At 39.4% G+C, this 26,174-nt stretch overlaps 1 protein-coding gene across 1 annotated transcript in view; it reads right to left on the bottom strand.

Moving 5' to 3' along the window:
• Window positions 1-21,903: 21,903 nt before the first annotated feature.
• Window positions 21,904-26,174, bottom strand: part of LOC117302283 — a 73,114-nt gene continuing 68,843 nt past the window's right edge. The window contains exons 9-10 of the mRNA XM_033786156.1: window positions 24,900-25,074; window positions 21,904-24,267 (exon numbers count right to left, since the gene is read on the bottom strand). Of these exons, the coding sequence (XP_033642047.1) occupies window positions 24,064-24,267; window positions 24,900-25,074 (379 nt within the window). The 3' untranslated portion in view covers window positions 21,904-24,063. The remainder of the gene's footprint in view (window positions 24,268-24,899; window positions 25,075-26,174) is intronic.

Below are 26,174 nucleotides of genomic sequence, written 5' to 3'. Positions count from 1 at the left end.
TCGACATGTGCATGTAGTGGCCAAGACAAAGCATGCACATCACATAATAAAAACTCATCCAAGAAAACAACAGTGAATTTGGCACTCCTTTGACTGTCGTGTAATCATTAAAGTCACCTGGAAGTGGTATTTTTTCAAAATAAAGCTTTTGTCACTAATATATGTTTTTGGATGAGTGGAATGTGAATAAACAGTTAACTAAGGTTTTAAAAAATCAGTTCTTATGTTATTTACAAATTTAAGAGTAGACCCCGACCCGAGAGGGCGCTGTTCGTGACGTCAATCGAGGCAGACTTTGCCTGTAATGCGTAGAGTAAACACAAATGTAAAGTACATGTACGGACCAAATCGTGAGATTGTACGTTGCAAAAAAAAACACTTTTTGAAATGTACCAACTCACGACTTGGACGTACATGTACTTTGAACGTGTGGGTTTACTATACGCATTGCAGGCAAAGTCTGCCTCGATTGACGTCACAAAAGGGGTAGGTGGAGTCAGCCCCCCAAACAACTTTATATATTTTTTAAACATATAAATCGTGACAAACAATTACTAAAAAAATTGTTTTATTGTTCGTAAGCATATACTCTTATTTTTGAAAGAAAAAGAAAATCTATTTCCAGGTGACTTTAAAGGTGCACTGTGTATTGTATTGTACATACTATTAACAAACAATTACACAAACAAGAACTTATGTATTTAAATATTTTGTTATAAATAATATTAAATCACTTATCGTGCCATCAGTTCCGTCCTTCATAACTGTATATATTTATAGACGACACAAAGATTATGTTTTAACAAATAAAGTAAAGTAAATAAAATACTTATTTATTATAGGTGCACAACCTAAGAGGCTATTAATATTATGTATAGAACTTTGCACGCAGATACACTTTTGTTATGTGTTTTTGATTGTCCATGGAGTGATATTAGTTGAAAACATTCGCCTATTGTTGCCGTGTCATTTTTTTTTTCGAGCATTGGCGAATCCTTGTTTGGGGGTGAGGTGATAATCTAAAAAAAGCTCAAAAGTTCCGCTATTATCGTTGCGACAACTTCCGATTAGAAGTCATTTTGTGCCCATAAAAAGCGCACTGCGAACAATGGGTTCCAGACTAGTATAACTATTTGGTTTGTGCTCATAATAATATCGAAGTCTTATATAGCGCACGTATCTACCAAACAAGGTACTCAAGGCGCTGAGTATATACAAACTTTCAGAAAGATAGGTTATTGCAGTGATGAATTCTGAGACCCAATTATTTAGCACCTTATAAGGGTTTACAAGGTGCTACGGCGCATTAAGCAGCAACAACCAGGAAAACCGGGGCGAACCCCTTCTCTTTTCGATAAGTGCACTGGGTTCTTTTACATGCGTTACACAACACATGGGACCAACGGCTTTACGTCCCATCCGAAGGACGAAGCAATGGTTAAGTGTCTTGCTCAAGGACACAGTGTCACGGTTGGGGATTCGAACCCACACTCTGCTGATCAGAAACACCAGAGTTTGAATTCGGTGCTCTTAACCGCTCGGCCAAGACACTTCATAGGGTGCGTTCGATTTATAGCTTCCCTCGGTCGACCCCGGTCTGCCCCCGGTAGGTTCGAATAGCTTTGACGTCATTCCAGGGGCTCACCCGGGTCAGCCCCAATTGCCCTGCTTGTGGAGTAGGTCACTTGGGTTGACCCGATGTGCATGACGTCACCACGAGAGGGCAAATGTGATCGTTCGATTAGCTCTTGTCAGGGGCTCACCCGAGTGAGCACCGCGGGGTCGACACGGGGAAGCTAATCGAACGCACCCACGTAGAATATGAGTTGTGGTCATGTGCCGCATTTGAGGAAAACATGGCGTCCAGCAACCTCATGACCAAAGAAAACTGGTCCCTCTATATCGCAACTCTCTCCATACACAGCTCTGGGTAAAATCACCTGGGACCAGTGAATCCCATTCGTTTCAGTACAAATTAGGGCCTCTATACAAATGAGGCATGTTTTTGTACCTGTTGGTCAGACGCTGTGCTTCAAATTACCGTTTTGATTGTTAATGGTCATGTTACACGGGACACAAATAATATAAAACAGTTCATGGTAATCCCCGGAAGAAATGTCGTTCACTTTCAGATATTATTCACATGTTATTTTTCATGGGAATAGTAAGATGCAGGAAAATACATATTGGGCTATTGAGATGCTCCTTCTGCATGCAGTGCAGTTGGTTGCCTGTAAAAAGTTGTTTGTAAGAAAATACAATTTGGTGACAAAGCCCATCAGTTTACTCGCATGAGAAAACTCGAAGTTTATTAGAACGGAAATTATTTTAATTTTGTGCATAGCACTTTGTGTTTGATTTGGACAACAAAAATGCGAGTAATGCGAAATGATTGTCAACCGGAATAGTTTCCCAAGATAGTAAGTAGGCCAAGTATCAATATTAGTTAATAAAAAGGCTTTGTCCGAATTAGCGGCTGTGGCTACAAACAGCTACAACTTGATCATCCCGTGAACTATCATGGCATAACTAACTAGCATAAGATACACATAGCAACACCAATAGCAACAGCCGTAGCCGTAACTGCAACCGACAATTTCGACGCGGCCCAAGTTTCAAGAGTTTGAATAATCAAGGGCCAATAAGACAGAGTTGGGCCCAATTTCATAGTGCTGCTTAGCGGCCGATTTTTAGCTTACTGTGCGATTTCTATTTCATAGCGCTTCTAACCGTAAGCACACGAAAAGGCATGCTAACCTTCCGGTGCTTACCGCACGAAAGTAAATGACGTCACAATGCAAATCCACGGTAAGCACGCAATATGGCCGCCCAATTTTTCTGCTATTCTGTGAATACGATAAGGCTTAAAGGCAGTGGACACTATTGGTAATTATCAAAGACTAGCCTTCACAGTTGGTGTATCTCAACATATGCATAAATAACTAACCTGTGAAAATTTGAGCTCAATCGGTCATCAAAGTTACGAGATAATAATGAAAGAAGAAAACACCCTTGTCACACGAAGTTGTGTGCGTTTAGATGGTTGATTTCGAGACCTCAAGTTCTAAATCTGAGGTATCGAAATCAAATTCGTGGAAAATTACTTCTTTCTTGAAAACTATGCCACTTCAGAGGGAGCCGTTTCTCACAATGTTTTATACCATCAACCTCTCCCCATTACTTGTCACCAAGAAAGGTTTTGTGCTAATAATTATTTTGAGTAATTACCAATAGTGTCCACTGCCTTTAAGCAAATTTGTCTGCTACAGTAAGCACGCAAATTTGCTTACCGTTAAGCAGTGCTATGGAATTGGGCCAAGCGCTGACTTTGTGCTTCGAGTTTCCATTTCATGCCGCTGTTTATACCAGCACACAAGGCAAGCTAACCTTCCGGCACTTACTGTATGAAAACGATTGAGGTAACAATGCAAATCCAATGTGAACGCGCAAGCTGGCCGCCTAGTTGTCTTGCCAGCCTGTGGAAAGAACTTACGCAAAGGCAAATTATACCTTTGTCTTTTGAACCGTTCATTTGTTTTTATCCTGTATAAGCTTTTTTTTTGTATAGCCGAGAATCCGGAGCAAAATGTCTACGGATGAAGAATAATCCCTATAGGAATACACAATAATATGAGAAACGTTACCGCGGTAACGCTTCTTTTATTCAATTTTTGGGGCATAACAAGTGATTAAGTTTTTCATAGCCGCAGCGCTTCGAAATTTAAAGAAACATCACATTTTGGTAAGAAGTAAAACCGAGATGAACACAAAATTTACATAAAATTTACACGGTCTAATGATGATGATGTAGAAAACACCCCTTGAAATAGTTTTGTCTGAAATGTCTTGATGAGAAAGAAATAAATCTATTTTTGCGTTTGGAGTGAATCGCTCAGTGAGCGTTTCATTATTATTGTGGGTTTTTTGCATCGATGTCATGCAAAATAATGTGATCCGTTTTATACCATTTTCTCGTGACCCAGATGGCCGATCGATCTCAAACTGTTACAGATTTGTCGGGTAATGTGTGTGGTGGATTTCATAAAGTGCTTACACTGCCAGATACTGTTTTATCAGCAGCACCAACTCCGTAATGCACTTTGAGAAAATTAACTATAAGTTTCTAAAAATGCATTTATATTATCAAAAGCTGCTGCACTTTGATTAATGTTCAGAGTCATTACCAACCGTATACACCCACATTTATTTTTGCTATAGTAAACTAACAAGTTGCTTTACCGTTATGAAATTACCCCAATTACTACAAATTCCAATACAATTTACTTTCAAGTTTTTATCGTAAATGTTCGTCCAATGTTCAACCAATCCTTTACCATTGGAACTTTGTTATACACGGTATAATAAGTCGGCCTGATGATGCGTCCAGGATAGGACGTTCGGAACTGACGTCAGTTATAAATAGTAAGTCCAGTTGTCCAGATTATAACAATTTTCAATATTATATTTACCTGGATGACGGAGAATATTCATAAACGGTACGGTATAATAAGGGTAAAGTTTACATGTAATGTAAGTGCTACGCTAAGTTTTAATGACATTGCATCAATAACTATGTAATGAGAATACACATTTTAATAGTTATTTATCTTCCGTTACTTTACTTCACACCCTCTCTTGCCAGGAACAACCAAGTGATATTCACACTCTCCAAAAAATACAATATATTCTATAAATTTGATATTTGATTTTCACTAATCGCCCATTTGTACAAATAGCTCCGTATGAACAAAGTGCTCTTGACAGATCATTTTTCGATTTTAAGCGACAAAAATTGGAGGTATCACACCAAGATTTACGTCATAAGTCTGAATAATTTTTGCCACATGGTGGCGCTGTACCCCTCCTTGGCACGGTCAGCGATCATCTATTTGAAAACATACGGTTCACTGTACTACTAATAGTTGCGTTTCGATTCTTTGAATCATATAAGCCTACTACTGCACAGCTTTTTATTTTAATAAACTATTAAAATGTATGCTAATATAATTTTAATATATACAAAGTGTGTAGTCTATTATCTTTACTTACACTCTAAAAACTAAAGAGTTGAATTCAACACTTGCACGAGTTCGGTGAGTGACTACACTTTGAAAGTGTTGAATCCAGCATTTTATATGTTAAGCCCAGCATTTCAAAGTATTCAGTCAACAATATATGTGCCAGTTTAACGTTTAAAAAGCTGATCCAACAATACCAAGGAATTTTTTGAACAATGTTGAAAAAACACTTAAATTGTTGAATTAACCCTTTTTGCGTCGGATCAAAGATTTAAAATAATAGTTTTAACAAACAAAACGCTGGATCCAACACTTTCAAAGTGTAGTCACTCACCGAACTCATGCAAGTGTTGGATTCAACTAAACAAAACTGTGACAACTTTGACTCAGATAGTCATTAAAGTTGCAAGAAAATGTGTCCATTGCCTTTAATATTACATTTTATTTATTTTCCTTCACCGATTGTTAACGGATTGGAAGAAAAACGTATTCATTTAATCTCTGAGCTAACAGAGCTTCACCGAATTATACCATCTTAAAGACATTGGAATTTATTGGTAATTGTAAAAGACCAGTCTTCTCACTTGGTGTATCTCAACATAAGTTTGCGTAAATAACAAACATGTGAACATTTGAGCTCAATTAGTTGTCGAAGTTGCGAGAATGAAAGAAAAACACATCTGTCACATCCACACGAAGTTGTGTGCGTTGGGTCTCGAAAACTATGTCACTTCAGAGGGAGCTGTTTCTCACATTGTTTTATTATATCAACCTCTCCCCATTACTCGTTACCAAGAAATGTTTTATGCCAATAAATATTTTGAGTAATTACAAATAGTGTCCACTGCCTTTAATCAACTCACGGGTAAAAATGTATAAAGGTTCCAGATACAAGAGGACCTGACACATTTCTGACTGACCTGGAATAATATAGTTAACAATTTGAATTTAACTCAAATTAAGCACCAGATCTGGGGCAGTTTGATCAAGAAATGGGTCAGGCGGTATATGACCCAACTTCATAGAACTGCTAAAGCAGAAAATACTGCTCAAACTTGTTTTGCTTAGTCAAAAATTGTACATGTGACATGGCATTTTGGCTGGTAACCCTGTTCTGGTAAGCATGATATCGTTGTGCTTAGCTACTTGTTGTGCTTATAAGCAGCTTATTTAAATTGGAACCCGTGAGTTTTTAGAGAGTACGGGGAAATATTGACAAGTATTGCTGTATGTGGTTCAGCTTCCATCGAGGCGTCCCCCAAAAAGCACTGAGAAAGAAATGGTTTGGTTAACTTACTTGTGAAAATTCATACATGGACCCGTTGCCTTGAATCGGCATGATGAAACGCATAATGATTGGAAAGATGATTTAAAGGTAGGATATAATGACCCGCACAACTATGCCTCGAAATTGCAAGGTTTTCCTTAAATATCGTGAACTAACACGGCACGCCATTTTGTGGAGTCAAATTAACTCCACAAAATTTGACTCCACAAAATGGCCGACCGCATTAGTTCGCAAAATAAAAGGAAGACTGTGCAGTTTCGAAGCAGATTGTGTGGATCATTTTATTCTTCTTGTACAACTTCTTTACAACCATTTGCATTTCATACAAACGGTTTCAACCACTTTTCACCGAGCAACTCGCCTGATGCAAGGGAACTTGTCCCTTTAAGACAATGGAAAAAGTTGTCGGCATGCGCTGACAGTGGACATCACTGCAGAGTCTTAAAATGCTATCCAGACAGCAAAGTTATACCTCAACATACTCTATTTACAAATTTTATAATGCACAAAGTCAACATGAAGCTTCAGGAAAACAATTATAGCTATATTAGTGTCAGCTGAGCTGCACCTCTCAATCATTCATTAAAGGCACTGGAGACGTTTGGTTATTGTCAAAGACCAGTTTTCACTATTCATGTGTCCCAATATATGCAGAAAATAATACAACCCTGTGAAAACTTGGACTCAATTGGTCAAGAGAATAATCATATGAAAGAAAAAACACCCTTGTTGCACATTGTGTTCTTTCAAATGCATAATAAAAGGCTTCAGGCCTGACGTCTTAGTTTTAGTGAGAAATTACCTCTTTCTCAAAAACGACGGTAACTCAGAGGGAACCGTTTCTCACAATGTTTTATACTATCAACAGCTCTCCATTGCTTGTTACCAAGTTAGTTTTTATGCTAATAATTATATTGAGTAATTACTAATAGTGTCCAGTGCCTTTAGAGGCAAACTTTACCTGAGATTGAGCAATTTGGGTTGTAAAAAGCGTTTGAAAGCGTGCCTTAATATAAAATGATATTGTTGGAAAGATGTTTTAAAAGATGAAAATAATAATCCACACAAAATGTGCCTCGAAAAGTGGTTTTCTTTTTTACTTTGTGAACTAAACACTGTCATTTTGTAGCACAAATGTTCACGAAATAAAAGAGAAAACCAGGCAAATTTTAACCATATTGTGTGGATCATTAGGCCTATATTCTACTTTTAAAACATCTTTCCAACGATACATTTTATAACGAACGCTTTCAAGCACTTTTTATAGTACGCAATCCAAGGCAATGTGTCCCTCAAACTCAGCGAGGTAAGGATAAACTTTTACACAAGTCAGAGATATTGTTATAATACGAAAACAAAATGTTGTTTCTCGTTAAAGTTCTTGTTCTAACACTCGGTGATGTAAAACGCGGGCTGGAAAACATCATCTTCGTCACTCGAATATTCATCCGAGGTGCAGAACGCGTCGTTCGTACGTCCAAGCTCAAAGTGCCTCAGTTCTAATGATGAGGTATACGAGAGGTCCGGACTGCTTGAAGCTACTGATGCGGCACCGACGTCACTGCTCGTCCGGAGGTGACGAATACCATCGCGGAAGCTTGTGAGGTGCAAGCGACTTCTGGAATTGTCTGTTTCCAATGAGAGGGAGTCAAAGTTATCTTGTCGCGATATGTGAGACACCGTGTACGATCGTGCCTTCTGACGGTAGGCGACGCTGCGAGCAGGATGGAGAGAGGCTCTGGTATGTTTGGGAGGCTCAGAGAGGTTGATGTACTCAGGCTCGATTGAATGACCGATTGCATTGCATGGCTGAGGGGTGGAGTGTTCGGGGTAACGAGGGGTGGTAGATACTTGCGAACCGACTGAGGGCGGTCGAGACTTTATTTTAGGCGAGACAACAGAGTTGCTGCTGGATGAGAATCGCTTACGGGTGAACTTATCCTGATACATTCTGTACACACGTCGATTGAATGTGTACGATAAGAACATGAACAGGCCTTGTGGGAAGTAGAGGAAGAAGAAGAAATACCAGAGGATGGCATTGTGGAGAAGTGAAGCCAGGAAAGCAATGTTCCAGGCAAACCCCATGACTGTGGCAAGCTTGGCGCACAGTGCGAAGTGGTTATAGGTGTCTGCGTTGCCGGAGATTACAGCTGATTTGCGGTGGTATCTTCGGAGATTACACACTGTAACAATGAAGAGGCACGCGTTACACGCGTTGGCTGCAAACATGGGCATGCCGAAGAAAATGGCGTACGCAACCGGATCCGAAATCCAGCAACTCCCGTACACTCCGTAGTCGACATCCAGATAGGTGCAGTCGCAGAAGTCGAAAACAACCGACATGCCGACGATGATGATTGGCATCCCCCAAGCGTAGAGGGCGTAACGGAGGTATTGTTTACGGTGGGATTGGTTGGCGTTCACTGCAATCAGACGTTTACGTCCGAATGTTTTGTATACGTCGTAAGCTATGACGTTTACCCAGAAAAGCTGACAGAGACAGATGAAGTGAAGGAACACGGCTACAGCACGACATGCGGTTCGGTTGTCGGTCGCATACAGTCCAAACAGAAAGGTCCAGTCATTGATCAAGAGGACCACTGCAAGGGTCATAAGGTTCATTCCGGGCAGTGTCCGTAGCTCCTCAAACATGGCGTATGTAAATAAGGTAGCCACCAGGCAGGTGGTGCTTATACCAACACCAACTACTGCGATGATGTTCTGTGCAGTAGTGAAGTTGAGATGTACTATGTATTTGGTCTCAATCACCGTGTCGAAGTCGTTACAAACAAACACCCGACCGTCCCCTGATTTCTCGTACTCGCCGACATTGTACTTCATCCCGTTAACATTGAGAACCACAGTGTCGTTCTCAAAGATGTATTCGGATTGTTCATATTGAATACGGAGACATGACGGATCCAGTGCAGTGGGGTCGCTCTCACAAACCACCACTGACGTGTACTGCTCGCTGCGGGCGCTGTCGTGATAGCTAAGAAGGAGCCAATCAGCACACTCATAAGACACGTTGGTTTGTTTAAGCTGCATATCATTGCACTCGTCGCCACTTTGGGTGGAGTTAATGATGATCTGGTCTGTGTTGTAAACATTCTTGACCCCAGTTGGACACGACCACAAGAAGGTCGACAACGCTCCTAGATTTCCCTTAATCGAGTAGATAAACTTCTCCACGTCACAGCTGTCGATGTTAAACACGTGACCGCCAACGTTGACATGTAACGCATTAATTTCGAAAGATAAGAGCGAGAGCCAGAACTTTGCTGCGTCATCTAATGTCCCATTCTGTTCGTTTGGATCTAAGCTCCCGATGAATTCGATGATCTCGGATAGATTGAGTGTGATGTTCCTTTGTCCTATTTCGAAACCTCTCACCTTGATTTTCTCATGGAATTCGGTGAAGTTGAAATCTGTGTCGTTGTACGGATTCAGGGCGTTGGGGTTTTCAATGTAATCAGTGTTGTTGACGAACCACATGATGTTGACGGTTATTGAGAATGTCACCTCTACTGATGAGAAGAAAGTGGTCGGGGATGTCACGTTGTAATGAAAGTCTGGCTCGTAGGGCTTCTTCAAAACGCACTGGTTATCCGACAACGCGTAGTTTGCGGCACAGTAAGTGTTCCTACATTCGCCAGTGTACGGGTCATACACCTGAGTGTCACCACAGTGTATGTCAACGGGAAGCAGCGAGTTGGTGCCGGTTTCCAAGATCATGACGCTCGAATTGTTCCGGATGTTCAAATTGGTGACGACAACAAATTTGGGTATTACTTCTTCGTAGAGTTTGGCACTGACTGTGTCTGCCTCTGAGAAAAAGTCGTAGTAGTGGACGTAATCAGAATTAGAGTAGCGCGTCAGAGCGGGCACGTCACATGATATTCGATCTGATTGGATACCATTGCATAACGCGCAGAATGGGTTCTTGTAAAACTCACTGGCTCCCGACGAATTGCGTCCGCGCACCAATCCCTGGTATTTGTTCTGGCATTTGAACACCAAAGGCACAAAGTCAGCACCGATTTGTGGGGCATATTTATAGTCACACCAGTCCACGTTACGGAGACAAAACCGCGGTTTGGACACTTCTCTCAATCTTGGCTCATCGACAAGAGTACGGCAACTCGTCTGCAGGTACGAAGCCAATGACGCCATATTGGTACTCGCATCTTGGGGCGGGTCGGAATAGCACGCTGACACACCAATCCAGTAGGTAACATTGACAATGGCGTAGTTACACTGGGCACAGTAGAGATTTCTGTAGGTGAAGCCATCATTACCTTGTACTGGTAAACGTGCGACTGTATCGCCACTGTGCACATTGTTACAGAGTTTCGACATGCGTAAGTCGCTCCACGAGGGGGCACAAGTCGACTTCATCCAAATGCTACCACCTCGAAACTCTGCAAGCTCTTTACACTCAAAATGAAATCTGAAAGCCAGTGTCTCACTCTCTGTCTCCAGTTGGTCTTTATCGCCTTTCTCCAGTTGACTGGCTATGTACATTTTGTCATCTAATCGTCCACGGCACAACTCGTGAAAATCCATGCAGCAGTCTTGGTATGACGTGCATAGTTCGTCACAGAAGCAGAGGTACGACTCAGACTCGTTAGCCGGGCTACCACATCGATTCCTACACGACTCATTCCGACCACATTGTAGGACATCATCCGATACTTTCGCGTCTTTTTTATAAGAACTTTCCTCTAGCCTTTGCACGGAACGTCCGTCCCGCACGGCAATTCTACCGCCTTCTTCAGTTGCTGGCTCGCCGTCTTTTGGCGCAAAAACCCCACAGAGGTTCGGAGCTAAAATCACCAGTGAGACAGTGATAATCAATAAACTGCATCGAAACATTTTCGGATACAACATCAGTTACTATGGCATCACATGAAAGAAGAGGTTGTATTTTGGGCGTCTGGGCAGACGAAACGCGATCTCCAAATTGAATGTAGTCACAACGGAAAACGACAGCTGTTTGGCTTTTGTCAGTAGTATGGAGGAGATGGACTATTCTATTTGACACAAGGGGGATAAAGTAATTATCATTAAGCTCCACGGTTTGGGACTCAGCATTGGAAATTATTATCTAACCATCTTTGTCAGGTTCGGTTTTTCAACCAGGGTTATATTTTTTATTGTTCAAGGAATCACTCGAGCTGGACTGTAATACTTCGAGTAAAAGACACATTTGACTACACCCCTCTTCAAGAATAATGGTTGATGCTGGTTGGAAAGTTGTTCCTAATATCTTGTGTTCGTGTTATTAAGTAATTAATTTGATAACTGTGCATTGTTATTGAATGATAAGAGTGGGTGTACTTTGTTGTCTGACGTTTATTGACACTTTTATGATGTCTAAATGCGACGGACTAAATCAAACTATGTAATTATTATTATTTGACATGTCATCACCCGACAGTTGGGAGTCATTTTTTGCTTATCTTTTATCATAGCAATTTACGCACTAAATGTATTTACATCAGAAATTAGTAAATATATTGTGGAGTTTGACTTAAAGGTCATGTTCGATTCACACTTTTTTTCAAGGCAAAACATGAACTCTTTATAACGTTAAAGCCCGGGTTTATCTCTTTTATACAGGAGCAATTTCAAAAAGCTATTAAAGGCAGTGGACATAATTGGTAATTGTCAAAGACCAGTCTTCTCACTTGGTGTATCTCAACATATGCTAAAAACAAACCTATGAAAATTTGAGCTCAATCGGTCATCAAAGTTGCGAGATAATAATACAAGAAAAAACACCGTTGTAACACGAAGTTGTGTGCTTTCTGATGCTTGATTTCGAGACCTCAAATTCTAAACTTGAGGTCTCGAAATCAATTCGTGGAAAATTACTTCTTTCCCGAAACTACGTTACTTCAGACAGAGCCGTTTCTCACAACGTTTTATACTTTCAACCTCTCCCATACCAAGTAAGGCTTTATGCTAATAATTATTTTGAGTAATTACCAATAGTGTCCACTGCCTTTAAGGGTCACTTCATGTTCGATTCACACCTGCTGCAAAAAATCAACTCTGATAACGTTAAGTCCGGGTTTGTCTCTCAACAGAGACCAATTTCATAAAGCTATTACGCAGAAAATACTGCTCATCAATGTTTTCTGCTAAGCAAAGTTTGAGTAGGCACCAGTCACATCATTGTAAATTTACAGAAAATTTCTTTAACTTTGCTGTGCTTTGAAAGTTTGTGTGCTTACAGGCTTATGAAATTGAGCCCAATAGTAACGTGTAACCACAACGCCACCTCATATTCGATTCACACTTGCAACAACATTCCCCGGGGCAAAATGAACTCTTACATTTACGTGAACCCCGGGGTTTATCTCCAATATGGGAGCTCACGGGCAGTATAATATTGTCCCAGGAACGTCCTTGATTTTCATGATAGGTGATGTTCTTTCACTGCCATCTTGCAAAGAGTCCAAAAGCTGGGTACCCAGCCTCGTTCCCAGGGATGATCGATCTCACCGGGTCATTTTTTCATAGCATGCCTTGCTCGATCATGGTAGCGAGGCTGCTGGGTACCTTGTTTGGCTTATCTTTTATATCAAATGTTTGGCCATTTACATCGTTGGTGCTCGATATGGTGTATTCATGGTGCGCTTAGAATTCAAGGACTTCTAATGAGCATTTTAGGAGGGATTGGTACTTATAAAGACACTGGACACTACTGGTAATTGTCAAAGACCAGTCTTCTCACGTTGTGTATCTCAACATATGCATAAAATAACAGATCTGTGCAAATTTTAGCTCAATCAGTCGTCGGAGTTGCGAGATAACTATGAAAGAAAAAACACCCTTGTCACATGAGTTTGTGTGCTTCAGATGCTTGATTTCGAGACCTCAAATGCTAAACTTGAGGTCTCGAAAACAAACTCGTGGAAAATTACCTCTTTCTCGAAAACTACTTCACTTCAGAGGGAGCCGTTTCTCACAATGTTTTATACTATCAACCTCTCCCCATTACTCGTTACCAAGTAAGGTTTATGCTGATAACTGTTTTGAGTAATTACCAATAGTGTCCACTGCTTTTAAAAAGCGGGAAATATGGAATATTGGGGGAGGACACCCTCTGCCCCATATATCGTACATGGTGTAAATGTCGTGATATAACTATGAAATGATGGTTCCTGGGTCTTGTAACTTACACCATGGAGGGGGGGGACACCTCCATATTATTAAAAACAAACCTGCCACGCCCCTTCATCCCAACGCCCCTTGCACAGGGCACATCACATGTTTATCCCCTCACCCTCCACTGTACCCCCCCCCCCCCCCCCATCTCACACTCAGGCCAGGGAAGAATTTCTTGCAAACCTGACTTACCTTCCATTGGACCGACTCTTTGATTCCAATGTTTATCCAATTAACCTCGATGCAATTTCGGCAAAGTAGACCAATGTTCACCATCGCTCTCATCCAAATGATTAATGTCTCAATAACATACAGTACACCCCTGACTTCGGCCATGCGAAAACAAATAGTTGGTTAGGGTGCTCGCCATGCTAGCAGATCCTCCAGACCATTTTCTGTTTTCATTGTGTTGCTGCACGTTAATGTAGGCATCAAGTAATCAATCATCATTTTAAAGACACTGTACACTATTGGTCATTGTCAAAGACAAGTCTTCTCACTTGGTGTATTTTAACATACGCATTAAATAACAAACCTGTTCAAATTTGAGCCCAATCGGTCATCGAAGTTGCGAGAAAATGATGAAAGAAAAAACACCCTTGTTCGACGATTTGAGTGCTTTCAGATAGGAATAAAAAACTTATAGCTATAGAAGTCTTTTAATAGTGAGAAATTACCTCTTCTCAAAAACTACGTTCCTTCAGCAGAGGGAGACGTTTCCCACAATGTTTTATACTATCAACAGCTCTCCAATGCTCGTTACCAAGTCAGTTTTTAAGTTACTATTTTGTTTTGAGTAATCACCAAACGTGTACCTTCCCTTTAAGTTCATAAATAATTGCTTTCAGTTATATTTCGTTAAAGGTACTGGACACCATTGGTAATTACTCCAAATAATTGGTAGCATTAAAACGTACTTGATAACGGGTAATGGAGAGCTGAAACATTGTGAGAAACGGCTCCCTCTGAAGTAACGTAGTTTTTTTGAAATTTAGTAATTTCTCATTCAAATAATGATAGACTTCAGCAGCTGAAGCCTTTTATTTTGCATCTGAAAGCACACAAGGTGATGCAACAACGTTTTTTCTTGCATTATTCTCTTGCAACTTTGATGACCAATTGAGTCAAAAATTTCCACGGGTTTGTCAGTGTATGCATATATGTTGGGACACACCTAGTGAGAAGTATTCTGGTCTTTGACAAAAGGTATCCGGTGCCTTTGAGTTCATACAAATTGCGTCCAGGTTTTTTTTTTTTTAACAGCAATAAATATTTAAACAGAACTAACAATACAATGCTTTGTATAAGTTACAACGGTTATGTTGTCTGGGATCCTTTGATGACGTTTCCAAACTAGGGGCTACGTCTTTGGCTTCGTCTTAATAGTCACGTGAACCTGCCTTGAAGCAGAGCCTGCCCTTTGCAGAAACCCCTAGCAACAGCCGCAGTCGTAGCCATAGTAGGACACTGTCTTGCATTCAACAATTCGAGTCAGAATTGAAGCGGTATTAGAAGAGTCCAGTACCCAATTCGGGCCTGTGAGCGACCAGAAGAGGGGCTTAATAGGTCGCTCTTCTGGTCACTCAAAGTCCCTCGTGGGAATAGACGTATACTAGTTACCTCGTTGCCACTCAATATGTGTATGTTAAGCAAGTTTTTATGCTTACAGGCTTTATGAAATCTGGCCCAGATATCGCAAAGACTCAAATCCGAGCCATTCAGTGGACCCTTTTTTCTGGGGAGGGGGGGGGCAACATAATTAGGAATCTGATTGACAAAAAGACCAACTTCATTGACTCGGATCATTGACCATAGCTGAACCGAAAACAGATGCCACCTGGAAATGAGTTCGAAGAATGGCTGCAATCTTTTTTTTCTGCACCTTAGAATTGCCATTCTCAAACAAAATCCCGATTTTGTTTTTAAGAGTTGTCTTTTTCGTATCGATTTAGAAGAAGAAAAAATCCCCATTGAAAAGCACTACGCAGTGGCAATTTCGTATAATGCAGAACAGTAAATGGCAAACGGACTAATCTCTGGGTCACGTCTGGCTCTTCTCTTTGGAGTGTACTTTTAGCAGTCATTACCAATCTTTACCTCTAAAGGCAGTGGCCACTATTGGTAATTACTCAAAATAATTATTGGCATAAAACCTTTCTTGATGACGAGTATTGGGGAGAGGTTGACGGTATAAAAAATTGTGAGAAACGGTTCCTTCTGAAGTGCCATAGTTTTCGAGAAAGAAGTAATTTTCCACGAATTTGATTTCAAGACCTCAAGTTTAGAACTTGAGGTCTCGAAATCAACCATCTAAACGCACACAATTTTCGTGTGACAAGGGTTATTTTTCTTTCATTATTATCTCGCAAATTCGATGACCGATTGAGCTCAAATTTTCACATGTTTGTTATTTTATGCATATGTTGAGATACACCAACTGTGAAGGCTAGTCTTTGACAATTACCAATAGTGTCCACTGCCTTTAAAGGGTTTAGGTACTTTTTGTACGACACAAAACACAAACGCCCACATATTTAAATCAAACTTAAACGGTTTAAAGATAATTATGATGAACACATTTCCCTTAAAAAATTACTTGCTGAGGTACTATAGTTTTTGAGAAATTAGTAAGACAATTTCAAGAATATAATTTTCGTCACAGTGTGACGACAATATTATTACAACGGATTTACGCAACTCTCCTAAAAACATTGCTCTTTTGTTTCCCTCAACTTGAGGATTAATAAAGCTGAAACATCTGCATGTAATTTGCATAACATACATATTCATTCACAGTGAGTAGAGAGATTCATGTCATGGCCAAAAACTTGATCTTCAAAAGGTATAAAAACCCTTTAACCAGAATTAGTTTTGAAATGGCCTGATGACTTTACGAAACATGAAGGCATCAGCGATTAATAATGAGACGCAACTATAGCTACGGTGGAATTTCTTAATTAACTGCGGTTTGTTTTAGTAGATCAATATCAATAAACTTCCAGCCGTCGACGGCAAGAGTAAAAAGTTGACATCTCCTAAAAAGGAAGAAGCTCAATTTGTTTTCCTAAGTCTATCTGAGCATCTCTACTCCGTTAGGCAGCAAACTTGGGTGTTTTTCGTCTTATTCGGTTTAAGAATTAACTTTTAACCTATAGATAAGAATCCCCCCCCCCCCCCCCCCCCCCTCCCCGTCCCATGCCCTCACCTTTCTCATTTCCGTGTAGTGGCCAAAAGGTCAAGCTCACTGCACTCAAGCTCATATTTGGTGTGTCTGATCAGCAGAGTGTGGGTTCGTATCCAAGTCTTGACACCAGTTCTTATCCCTAGGAGAAGGGGTTTGTCCTGATGTTTCTAAAGGTGTCGGCTGATGGGTTCAATAATTATGGTTTTATACAAAACTGCCGCTGGCGCAAGACATTAAAAATTTTAATAATTTCATCAAAGATATAGTGAGTTTTAATCTCACACACCTTTAAAGTGTGCAGTGCTATTGTTTGTTTAATGAGCAATAATCATTGCGTAGTGAAAGGTCTTCTTATATAGATAAATCACCGCGCACAGAGTGGGACGCTTACCGAAGCCTCTGGACTTTACCTCCTCGGGACTCTCTAATTAAAAGACAAGCCCATGATCGAGCCGCGTGCCCTCGATATCTATCAATTTAATTGCAGTGTCTGCTCCCTGGACATGAGCTGGTTTGTTGTGTTTTGGCTAACATTTATATCAAAGAGCCAATAATCTGCTTAAAGGCACTGGACACTATTGGGATTTACTCAAAATAATTGTTGAGAAAATAGAATTAGCGGTTGCAAACAACTTACCAACCAAATGGACCGAGGGTATAAATGCAAAAAAAATGTTTTTGGCCTGACGTTACGACCCTAGCAGAGTCTTTCTCGAAGGTTAAATGACAACACAACAAACATTAACAGGTAACTAAGTGAAACATAAGCAGTGAAGTGGAAATACATGAATGGGGTTAGAAAGCATACAGAAAAAAGCAAGGGGTAAACAATGAATAGGGGGGGGGGCAAAAGGGGGGGTTGTAGGGAAGGGACTGGCTTGAACACAAGAAGAAGGAAACACAAAGGAAAATATCAAGGGTGTTGGTGGGGGAAAAAAGTAATTAATTAGTGAATGAGGCTCGGGCTAAAAGGCTGTGGGGAAAAAGGAGACGGCAAAACAAAATGTTTATTAGTTGTTTCCTTCTTGGATGTTCAGACCATGGGGTTGAATGGTCTGGAGGCGTCTAATCCAGAGTTTGTCCCTATTCAAACGAACAGTCTGTATCCAGCTTTTGGGTCTTGACTGTAGAACTACACTCAAGAGGCGTTTCCTTATAACTTGTTGTTCGGTTTTAATTTATTTTTTCTCAGAGAAAACATATTTCGAGCCAACTATAGAGTTTACATTACATTCAAAACTCACTAGTGAAAACATTCTGTAGGTACTACCTATATTCACAATAACTATCATTATTCTTTCATTTATTTAATGTACATGTATTCATTTATTTGTCTACATTTTATTATAATAATTTGTATCGTCTGTTTGTTTGTTTTGTGGTTTTTCCTAAACGTCCTTCCCCTTCCCCTTCCCCAAAAAGTTTGTTCACACTGACCGGTTCGTTTCACTAATAATTAAACCTGTTCTCGAGATGACGGGGCAAACTAATTACCTCCCCCCTCGGTCACCACGCTGGATGTGTATTGTCCAATATATAAAACTGACCCAACAATTTTGGTTTAATATAATAATAATAATAATAACAAATAACTGATATTGTCAAAGACCAGTTATTATGTGAAAATTTTTGTGAAAAAAAGCTTGTTGCACAAATTTATGTGCTTCATATTTTGTGTAAAAAATGACCTCTTTCTCAAAAACTACGTTACTTCAGAGGGAGCCGTTTCTCACAATGTTACTGTCAACTTTTCTTATTATCAAGTAAGGTGTTATGCTAACAATTAATTTGTTTACCAATAGTGTTCATGCCTTTAATAAAACCTTGTCACAATAAAAGGCTTTGACAGCTGATGTCTTTTAATATTTGAGTGAGAAATAACCTTTTTTCGCAAAAACTACGTTACTTCAGAGGTAGCCGTTTCTCCATTGCTCGTTACCAAGTAAGTTGTTATGCTAATATTTGCTTTGAGTCGTTACTAAAAGCGCCTACAGGTTATCAGATGCCTTATAAAAAACAACAATCCAATGTCCAGAAACATCAACAATGTTATATTTAAAGCCGCTTATGATTAAATCAAGATTATGGTGTTAATTCACCAGCTGTTATGGTAATAATAATCATTCTCTGGCTTGATTAACTCCTCGTCTGAACGTAACCATTGATACACTGGTACAACCACATGACAATCTAAATTATCAGTTATCTAACTGTTGTTTCTATCGGTAGACTCACCCATACGTCACAGCTATACGACTGTTTGCCAACAACTATTGCACTTTATTTATTGTCTAGGGCCAGAGAGACGCAATACTTCAACAGCATGTTCAGCGACGAAAATTTTGGGCAAAATATCAATTATGACTGCTGGGCTTTGCAATGAGGGTACATCCTTTTTCATTTGCTGGGGGGGGGGGGGGCACGACACACGTCTGGTCGATAAAAGCTGTAGTTAGCGTTTGGAGATTTCTAAAACAAGATTTTCCTGACTGGTTTGCCCGTTTTCAGCGCTCCTGTAACTTCGTTTATTCCCGCCGAATAATGGTTTGAAAACAAATATTATGCGGTATGTTTGGCCATAGAGCAAAGACTGTTCTATGGTTTGACAATGACTCAAAATGCTAGACAGACACAGTTTGAACCTGGCTCTTGCTAACACATCCCTGCATCCGTGGAGGTACAAACAATAAACATTGATCGAGTTACACAACGAAACATAATTATTATCCTGGTAATTTTTAATCGCGAAATCCCAGATTATATTATTCAAAGGAGGGAGGCACGGACATTAATAAAAAGTTGATGTTATAAGATATGCTTGTGTTGGTTTGGGGGTAAAATTACACACTATCCCAGCTGGAAATACATAAGAGAAATTTTGGCACAGCTGAGCCTAACTTCAAAGAGCTGCTGCAGCTTAAACACACAAAGTTGCTAAGCACAACAAAATTATGCTTACCAGAATAAGGATACCATATATTAAACACAATTTCCATACAAAATGTAACTGGTAAAGGGCCTATACTGCTATAGTTTTACTTGCAGAAAAGTATGAGAAATAGTGTGCTATCAGTGAAATAAAGAATGGGAATTTTAACAAGTTTGCAAGTACTATTTTTCCTTCTATACAAACCATTATATGGGCACCAATCCCATTAACGATAACGACGTGTGATACTCAGTGGTAACCTGTTTATGGTAAGCACGATATTTCCTTCCTAAGCATTTTTATTCTACAGTCAGTTTTACAATCATGTTTCGGCGAAATGAATGACACAGCAATAATTATTAGGGGACATGAGACTCGGGAAATGAACTCCAACACGAAGTTCCGGACACTGGATTTCTTTAACTTACATATAATATCTCTAATTTATTTCCTTTCTTAAATATACTTCACAGTTGCAGACGTTATATAACAGCATAAAATGTGCAATTTGTCCTTAATAAGGCAATCATAAATACAGTGATATCTGAAAATAATGTCAAAACATTGTAGCAATTTACATCAATATACAATTTTGTTATAGTCTTGACCTGGCTAGAAAATAACACAAGAGGGCGCTGTTCATTGTGGATATGGATTTCAGATAAATTACTTTTTCTGAAACCGCGGCTTTTGATTTGGCCCGTCAATTATTTTAGTACAGACTTTAAAGGCTTTGGGTACTCTTTGTAACACTAAACACAATGTCCTCAGATTGATATCAAACTTACATGATATGAATATAATGACGGTAGAAAGCTTCCCTAATAGGATTTGGGTACTTTTTCAAAATATCCATAGATTTACATTAAAGACCTGCTTGAACGAAAATGTCAAGCCGTGAACTTTGCTGAATTCCACTTAAAATGTTTTCGATGAATAAGGAAATCGAGTCATATGATTATAAATAGGTTTCAATTGTGTAAAAAAACAATCATTTTGTATGCCCTTGTCCAGAGCTCAACGGCAGAAGTGTTTTTAGTTTTTCAAAAAACCTTTAGGTAGGGGCCTGATTTTTTACTCGATAATTACGAAAAGTTCAGAAGTGTACACATATCAAAATTACGTTAAAATGGTGAACAAGTGCATTATAAACAAGTAAAAATACCATTTCTGTTGAAAACATTCCGCTCAGGTAGCTGTTTAAACTTACAGGGTTTGAAGATAATGATAGTGGAAAGCTTCCCTTCAAATATTACTTACTGAGGTGCTGTAGTTTTTGAGAAATGAGTAAAACAATGTCATGAAAATACCTTTGTAAATGATTAAAATAATTTTCTGCCTCATGAGACGAAAATTATTTTCATGACATTCTTTTACTCATTTCCCCAAAACTACAGCACCTCAGCACGTAATATTTTCAGGGAAGCTTTCTACTATCATTATCTTCAAACTGTGTAAGTTTAGTGTAAATCTGTGGACATTGTGTTTTTTGTCCTACAAAAGTTACATTTAAAATATTTCTTGCTGAGGTGCTATAGTTTTTGAGAAATGAGAAATAAAGTCACGAACATAACTTTCGCAGGTGGATGAAGCCCTAGATCAGAGCTTAACATAGCTTGACCTCTGGATTTATAAGGTCAAGATCGTTGAGCCATAAAGTAAAATAACAGCACAAAATTAATCAAATTTTAACAAGTTGGACTGAAGTGGACAATAAAGCTTTAAAGTAAATAATGTTACCAAAAAGAAAACATGACAAACAACTGCCATGAAGTAAGACTGGTATGGCAAAATTATGTTAACCAAAATGAATTTCTCAACAGAAGTTTACATATCATGTAACAATATGGTACAATAACAATTCATACTATGGAATTTGTTACATGTAGATGTACAGTAATAATACTGCTTTTTGGAAGAAACAAAAGTTTATTTCTTGAACAACAAACAAACGTGTTGGGCATTCTTCCTAGCTTCAGCCAAAAGTTGTTAAATAAGTTTACGGATGTATATTTGGTTTTTAACTTTCAGCACAGCAAAATGCAATTCAGCAGTTTATTGATCTACAATTCTGGATAGTGAGTATTTAACATTATTTTCACAAACACTTCTAATTCCATCACACATCCAAAGGAATTAAGATGAAATGTTTAGTTTTTTTAAACACCTACAATCAGATAGGGACTACAAGGACCATCCAAGGCTCCGAGTCCCGACCTCAACAACAACAACAACAACAACAACAACAACAACAACAACAACACAAACAACAACAACAACAAACGACATTATGTTTGGTAAAACATATAAAATAAATAAAACAAGATAGAAGTCCTTACGTGGCAATAAATACTGTTTTATAGACAATCATTTTGTATAAGCAATGGGGCAACTTATTGATACTTAAACTTTTATTGATTTTATCAATGCGTTTGATATGAAGCTGGAAAACTAACAAACCTGTATGCAAATAAACAATTAACACAAATTGAAGCTGTGTGTCATCTTTAAAACTTAAATAATGGTTTAACTCAACAATAAAACATATCCTGATATTTGTTTTAAGGGCCCACTTTTAATCATAAAAATTTGCTAAGCATACTTAAGTTTGCTGAGTGGAAGCAGGTTACCAGCCACAATATTATGTGATGAACATTGCTAGTGCCTAGTTCCCTTGCGATGTTTGCTGAGAAAAATCAAACTGTGAAGCAATCAATATTCACTGCTTATAACATGATATATCAAAGAAGGTGCGGGGAGATCGGTGAACAATCCTGTATCAGGAAAAATCCTTACAGTATAGTGCTCTTCAGGTTTAATGTTTATTGTTTCCGCTACAGGTGAAACTTTTGTATACAAAACAACAACAAACTTTGTTTGTATCCTGCAGTGAGTTGCTTGGGCCAGCCCAATAATAAATACAGCCACTGTTGAAATGCAACTTAATGTCTTTGGCAAAAAAGGGGGGAAAGTTTAAGAATGTGGCAAAGTCTTTTAGAAATTTGGTTGAAAATTGCTTTGTTTTAAGGCAAGTTTGGCTTAAGAAATCTCCAAGACATATAGAAATGGAAGTGGAATACAGGAAATTCTATAGATACATTAAAGTCTGGAGGTTTTTTTTATTATTTATTAATGCGATGGTATAGTGGGGTGGTTAATGTTTTGGCACAGATTGAAGTTGTAGAAAAGGATGATATACAAAGTTGTCAAAACAATGGTAGGTTCGAAAACATGCCTGAAAACCCATAAGGCTTCTAAGGGGTTAAAATTTGCTATAATGGTGGGTCTCTTTTTGTTCATGCATATAAATGATTTCTATAAAGATCTGTGACTTCATTGCAAACAAGATCATGGTTATTTCTCATATAAAGCAGACCAAATTTAAGCACATACACATTTTGCTGCTTACAATCCCCTCCCCTGCCCAATTTCATAGTGCTGCTGTAGCAGAAAATATTGCTTAACATTTTTCTGCTAAGCACAATTAAGCAGCATACCAGTTACATTTTATACATGTGAAATGGTACTTAAGCTGGTAATCTTGATCTGCTAAGCACAACTTTGATGTGCTCAGCAACTTTGTATGCTTAAAGCAGCTCTATGAAATTGGGCCGAGGTGTTCAACAAATAGCATAATATAATTGTTTTACCCTGTAATGTCGATTGCAATCTCAAAATGTGCAAAAATTTCTAAGTTTCTGGATGTTACAAACTAGCATAAGATCATATAATAAATAATAAACGTAATCCACATAAATACAAAAAGCACACATACAAAAAGTTACACGTATTGCAAGCAGGGCATTGTTGTGACAATAGAAGGCCGTACAGTGTTAAAGTGGCTTCTTCCAGTTCAAACTGGTTTATTCCAGTTTCAACTGGTTCTTTTGGTCAAACTGAGGAGTCATTCATTAATAAGCAATGGTTTAAGCTACATTGATTTTTTTAAAGTTACCTCTTCAACAACATTGTTCCCCGGGCCACTGATCTCGCCACGCCCGTGTATTGGTCGATTGTGGCAGTGTATGGCACACTTTAATCAGGCTTGCGGCCTATAAACTTAATGCGCTCGCTCAAGAACTTTCCAAACAGAATGGCAGTCATGATTCTTACCTTTTACAAAATATTTGGTTGCACTTAAACCCAACCATGGGCAGATTGATTACTTCCTAAAAACCCCTTAACCAGTTTCAATTTGCAGAACTAAACTAACAACTGGAACTGGCCAAGAAAATTTCAAACCAAACTGTACCAAGATTAAATCAACCAGTTCTGACAGCTTTGTAATTGCATATTGAATCAGCAGCCGAGTCAATTCTCTCAACACGAAACAAGTTTTAACTGCAAAAAAAAAACTAGTTCAGACAAATTAGTTCCGCATCAAACCAGCCGAAAGCAGTTGAAATGCAATGCCGACTCAGCAGACCATGTCCTCGTCCGACGAACCAGTTCAAAGTGGTTCAATCTACTTCATACCATCCATAACCGGTTTGAAGTCTGTCATGCTGGTGAAGTCTAGGTCCCCGCCTCCTTCCTCGTCCCCTTCCTCTTCGTCTTGTCTGAAGAGGGGATTGCAGCGAGACAGAACCAATTTGCAGGGAAGTTGCTCTTGGTAAAAAGAGTAGTGGTGGACGAGTCGGGGCAAGTCAGCAAAATCACGTCCGAAACCCTGCAAAATGGGAAATCAGTTTTAAAAATGTGTACAGAAGTATATTCCAAACTGGTAAGCACTTACAAAAGGGAGGGGAAAAACACCCACAACACCCCACACAGAATTGGACCATAGAGGACGCTATTGAAGTGAGGGTTGCTCTAAATAAAAAGAGGAGTGGTGGACGAGTTGGGTCAGGAAAATCACGTACAAAACCCTGCAAAATGGGGAATAAGTTATTAAATCATATAGAAGGATATTCCAAACTGGTGAGTACCTAGCGAGGGGGAAAAACCCCACCCAAAACCCCACACAGAACTAGACGAAGAAGGACTCTGTTTAAATGAGGGCTTTCTCTAAATAAAAAGAGAAGTATAGTGGTGGAGGAATTGAGGCAAGTCAGCAAAATCACGCCTATAGAAGGATTTTCCAAACTGGTACACAACGTATTTACAAAAGAGAGGGGGAGGGAACCCTTCTCAAATTCGGATTAAACCAAAGATTCCTTGATTGTGTAGCCGGCCATAGTATCTTTTGCTTTTATTTGTATCTGCATGAAGTGCCATTTTTTGCTTCACAGGAAATAATGAGTCCTGTAACAAGGACAATAGAGGGCGCTGTTCAAATGGGGTTAAGCCAATGACAATTACCTTGATTGTGTAGCCACCATTTTTGGTTCGTACAACTAAGTAGTTTGCGATTCCACTCTCGTTGAAGTTGAGATCAACCTTTATGGAGAGAGCAAAGCATCCTGGGTGACTCTTACTTTCTCGGACAATGAAGGCTCCTTTTTCTTCTTGCTGCAGAATCTCCACGGCAATCTCTCTGTACAAACAAAAACAACAACAAATATTTGTTAAAAATGGCTTGGTAAAGGGCACCCTATGAGGACATTGTGAAATTCTACTGGATCATTTCATGGGCACCAAGGCAAAGACCAGGGTGCATGGAGGCAATCGCCTTCGTTGCCTCCGTGAAGTATCGTACCTGCTATAGTTCCTACACCCCTAATGTATTTTCCTTTTGCTAAACCCAAACCAAAACCAAGACTGTTGATCACAAGGAGTTATCGAAACATACGGTTATCAACAGTCACTTGTGCAGAGCATTGTCAAAACACTAGAGCAATTCTCGTTTGAAAAAAAATGTGAGATCAGCTATTCTGTGTACCAGAACTCACATACTGACACCAAGTTAAAAACCACACCGTTACCATTTAACCAATAAAAACCCAAGCACTCCACAAAACCTTTTATACATGTACCAAGGAAGTAAGCACCGATATATGCCCCCAAAACCTGCTTCAAGTCCTTTTACCACAATAACTACTGCCAAACTTTCCAGGAAATTCCCTGATTTGGATAAGGATCCATATAACATGGCAGGATGGAACACTGCCCGCGGTTTCTACATGAATTGCCCTAGAAATGGGTGTGTCCATTACCGGTTAGACAGCCTCTTCATTACGCTTCCATACAGCCCAGCGCAACATCCACCCAACATCCACCCCACCCCCCCCCCCCTAACCCACAGTGTCTCCAAGGTGCAGGCAATAACGGAAGTCTAGCACCTAATTAATTTGTTGGTAGATTACGCATTGATTGATGGGCACCAGTCTTAGTGTCTAGATACAGGTGAATTATCTAGCAGGTACAGCTACTGCCTAAAAGGAATGTATGCCAGCCCCTTTCAGCAGTTCTTGTACCATCACTTTGGGCCTAGTTGCAAAGAGCTGCTTTATAGGCAGAGAATATTTATTTGGTTTGCAGTAACACCATGTGTGTATCTACTTGCAAGGTACATTGTAGATTATGTTCTTTTTGAGAACTTGTCTTGCTTCATATTCTACTATAGCGGAGTAGGTTTTCCGAATTTGGGGGACTTCTCAGTTCTGAAAAGAACTGTCCGGCTTTACTACCTGGGCC

This window comes from Asterias rubens, chromosome 18 (assembly GCF_902459465.1).
Source record: "Asterias rubens chromosome 18, eAstRub1.3, whole genome shotgun sequence".
In the NCBI taxonomy this organism is placed as follows: Eukaryota; Metazoa; Echinodermata; class Asteroidea; order Forcipulatida; family Asteriidae; genus Asterias; species Asterias rubens.
Note: the sequence above shows the minus strand (reverse complement) of the source record. Positions and strands in the feature narration are given on the sequence as shown.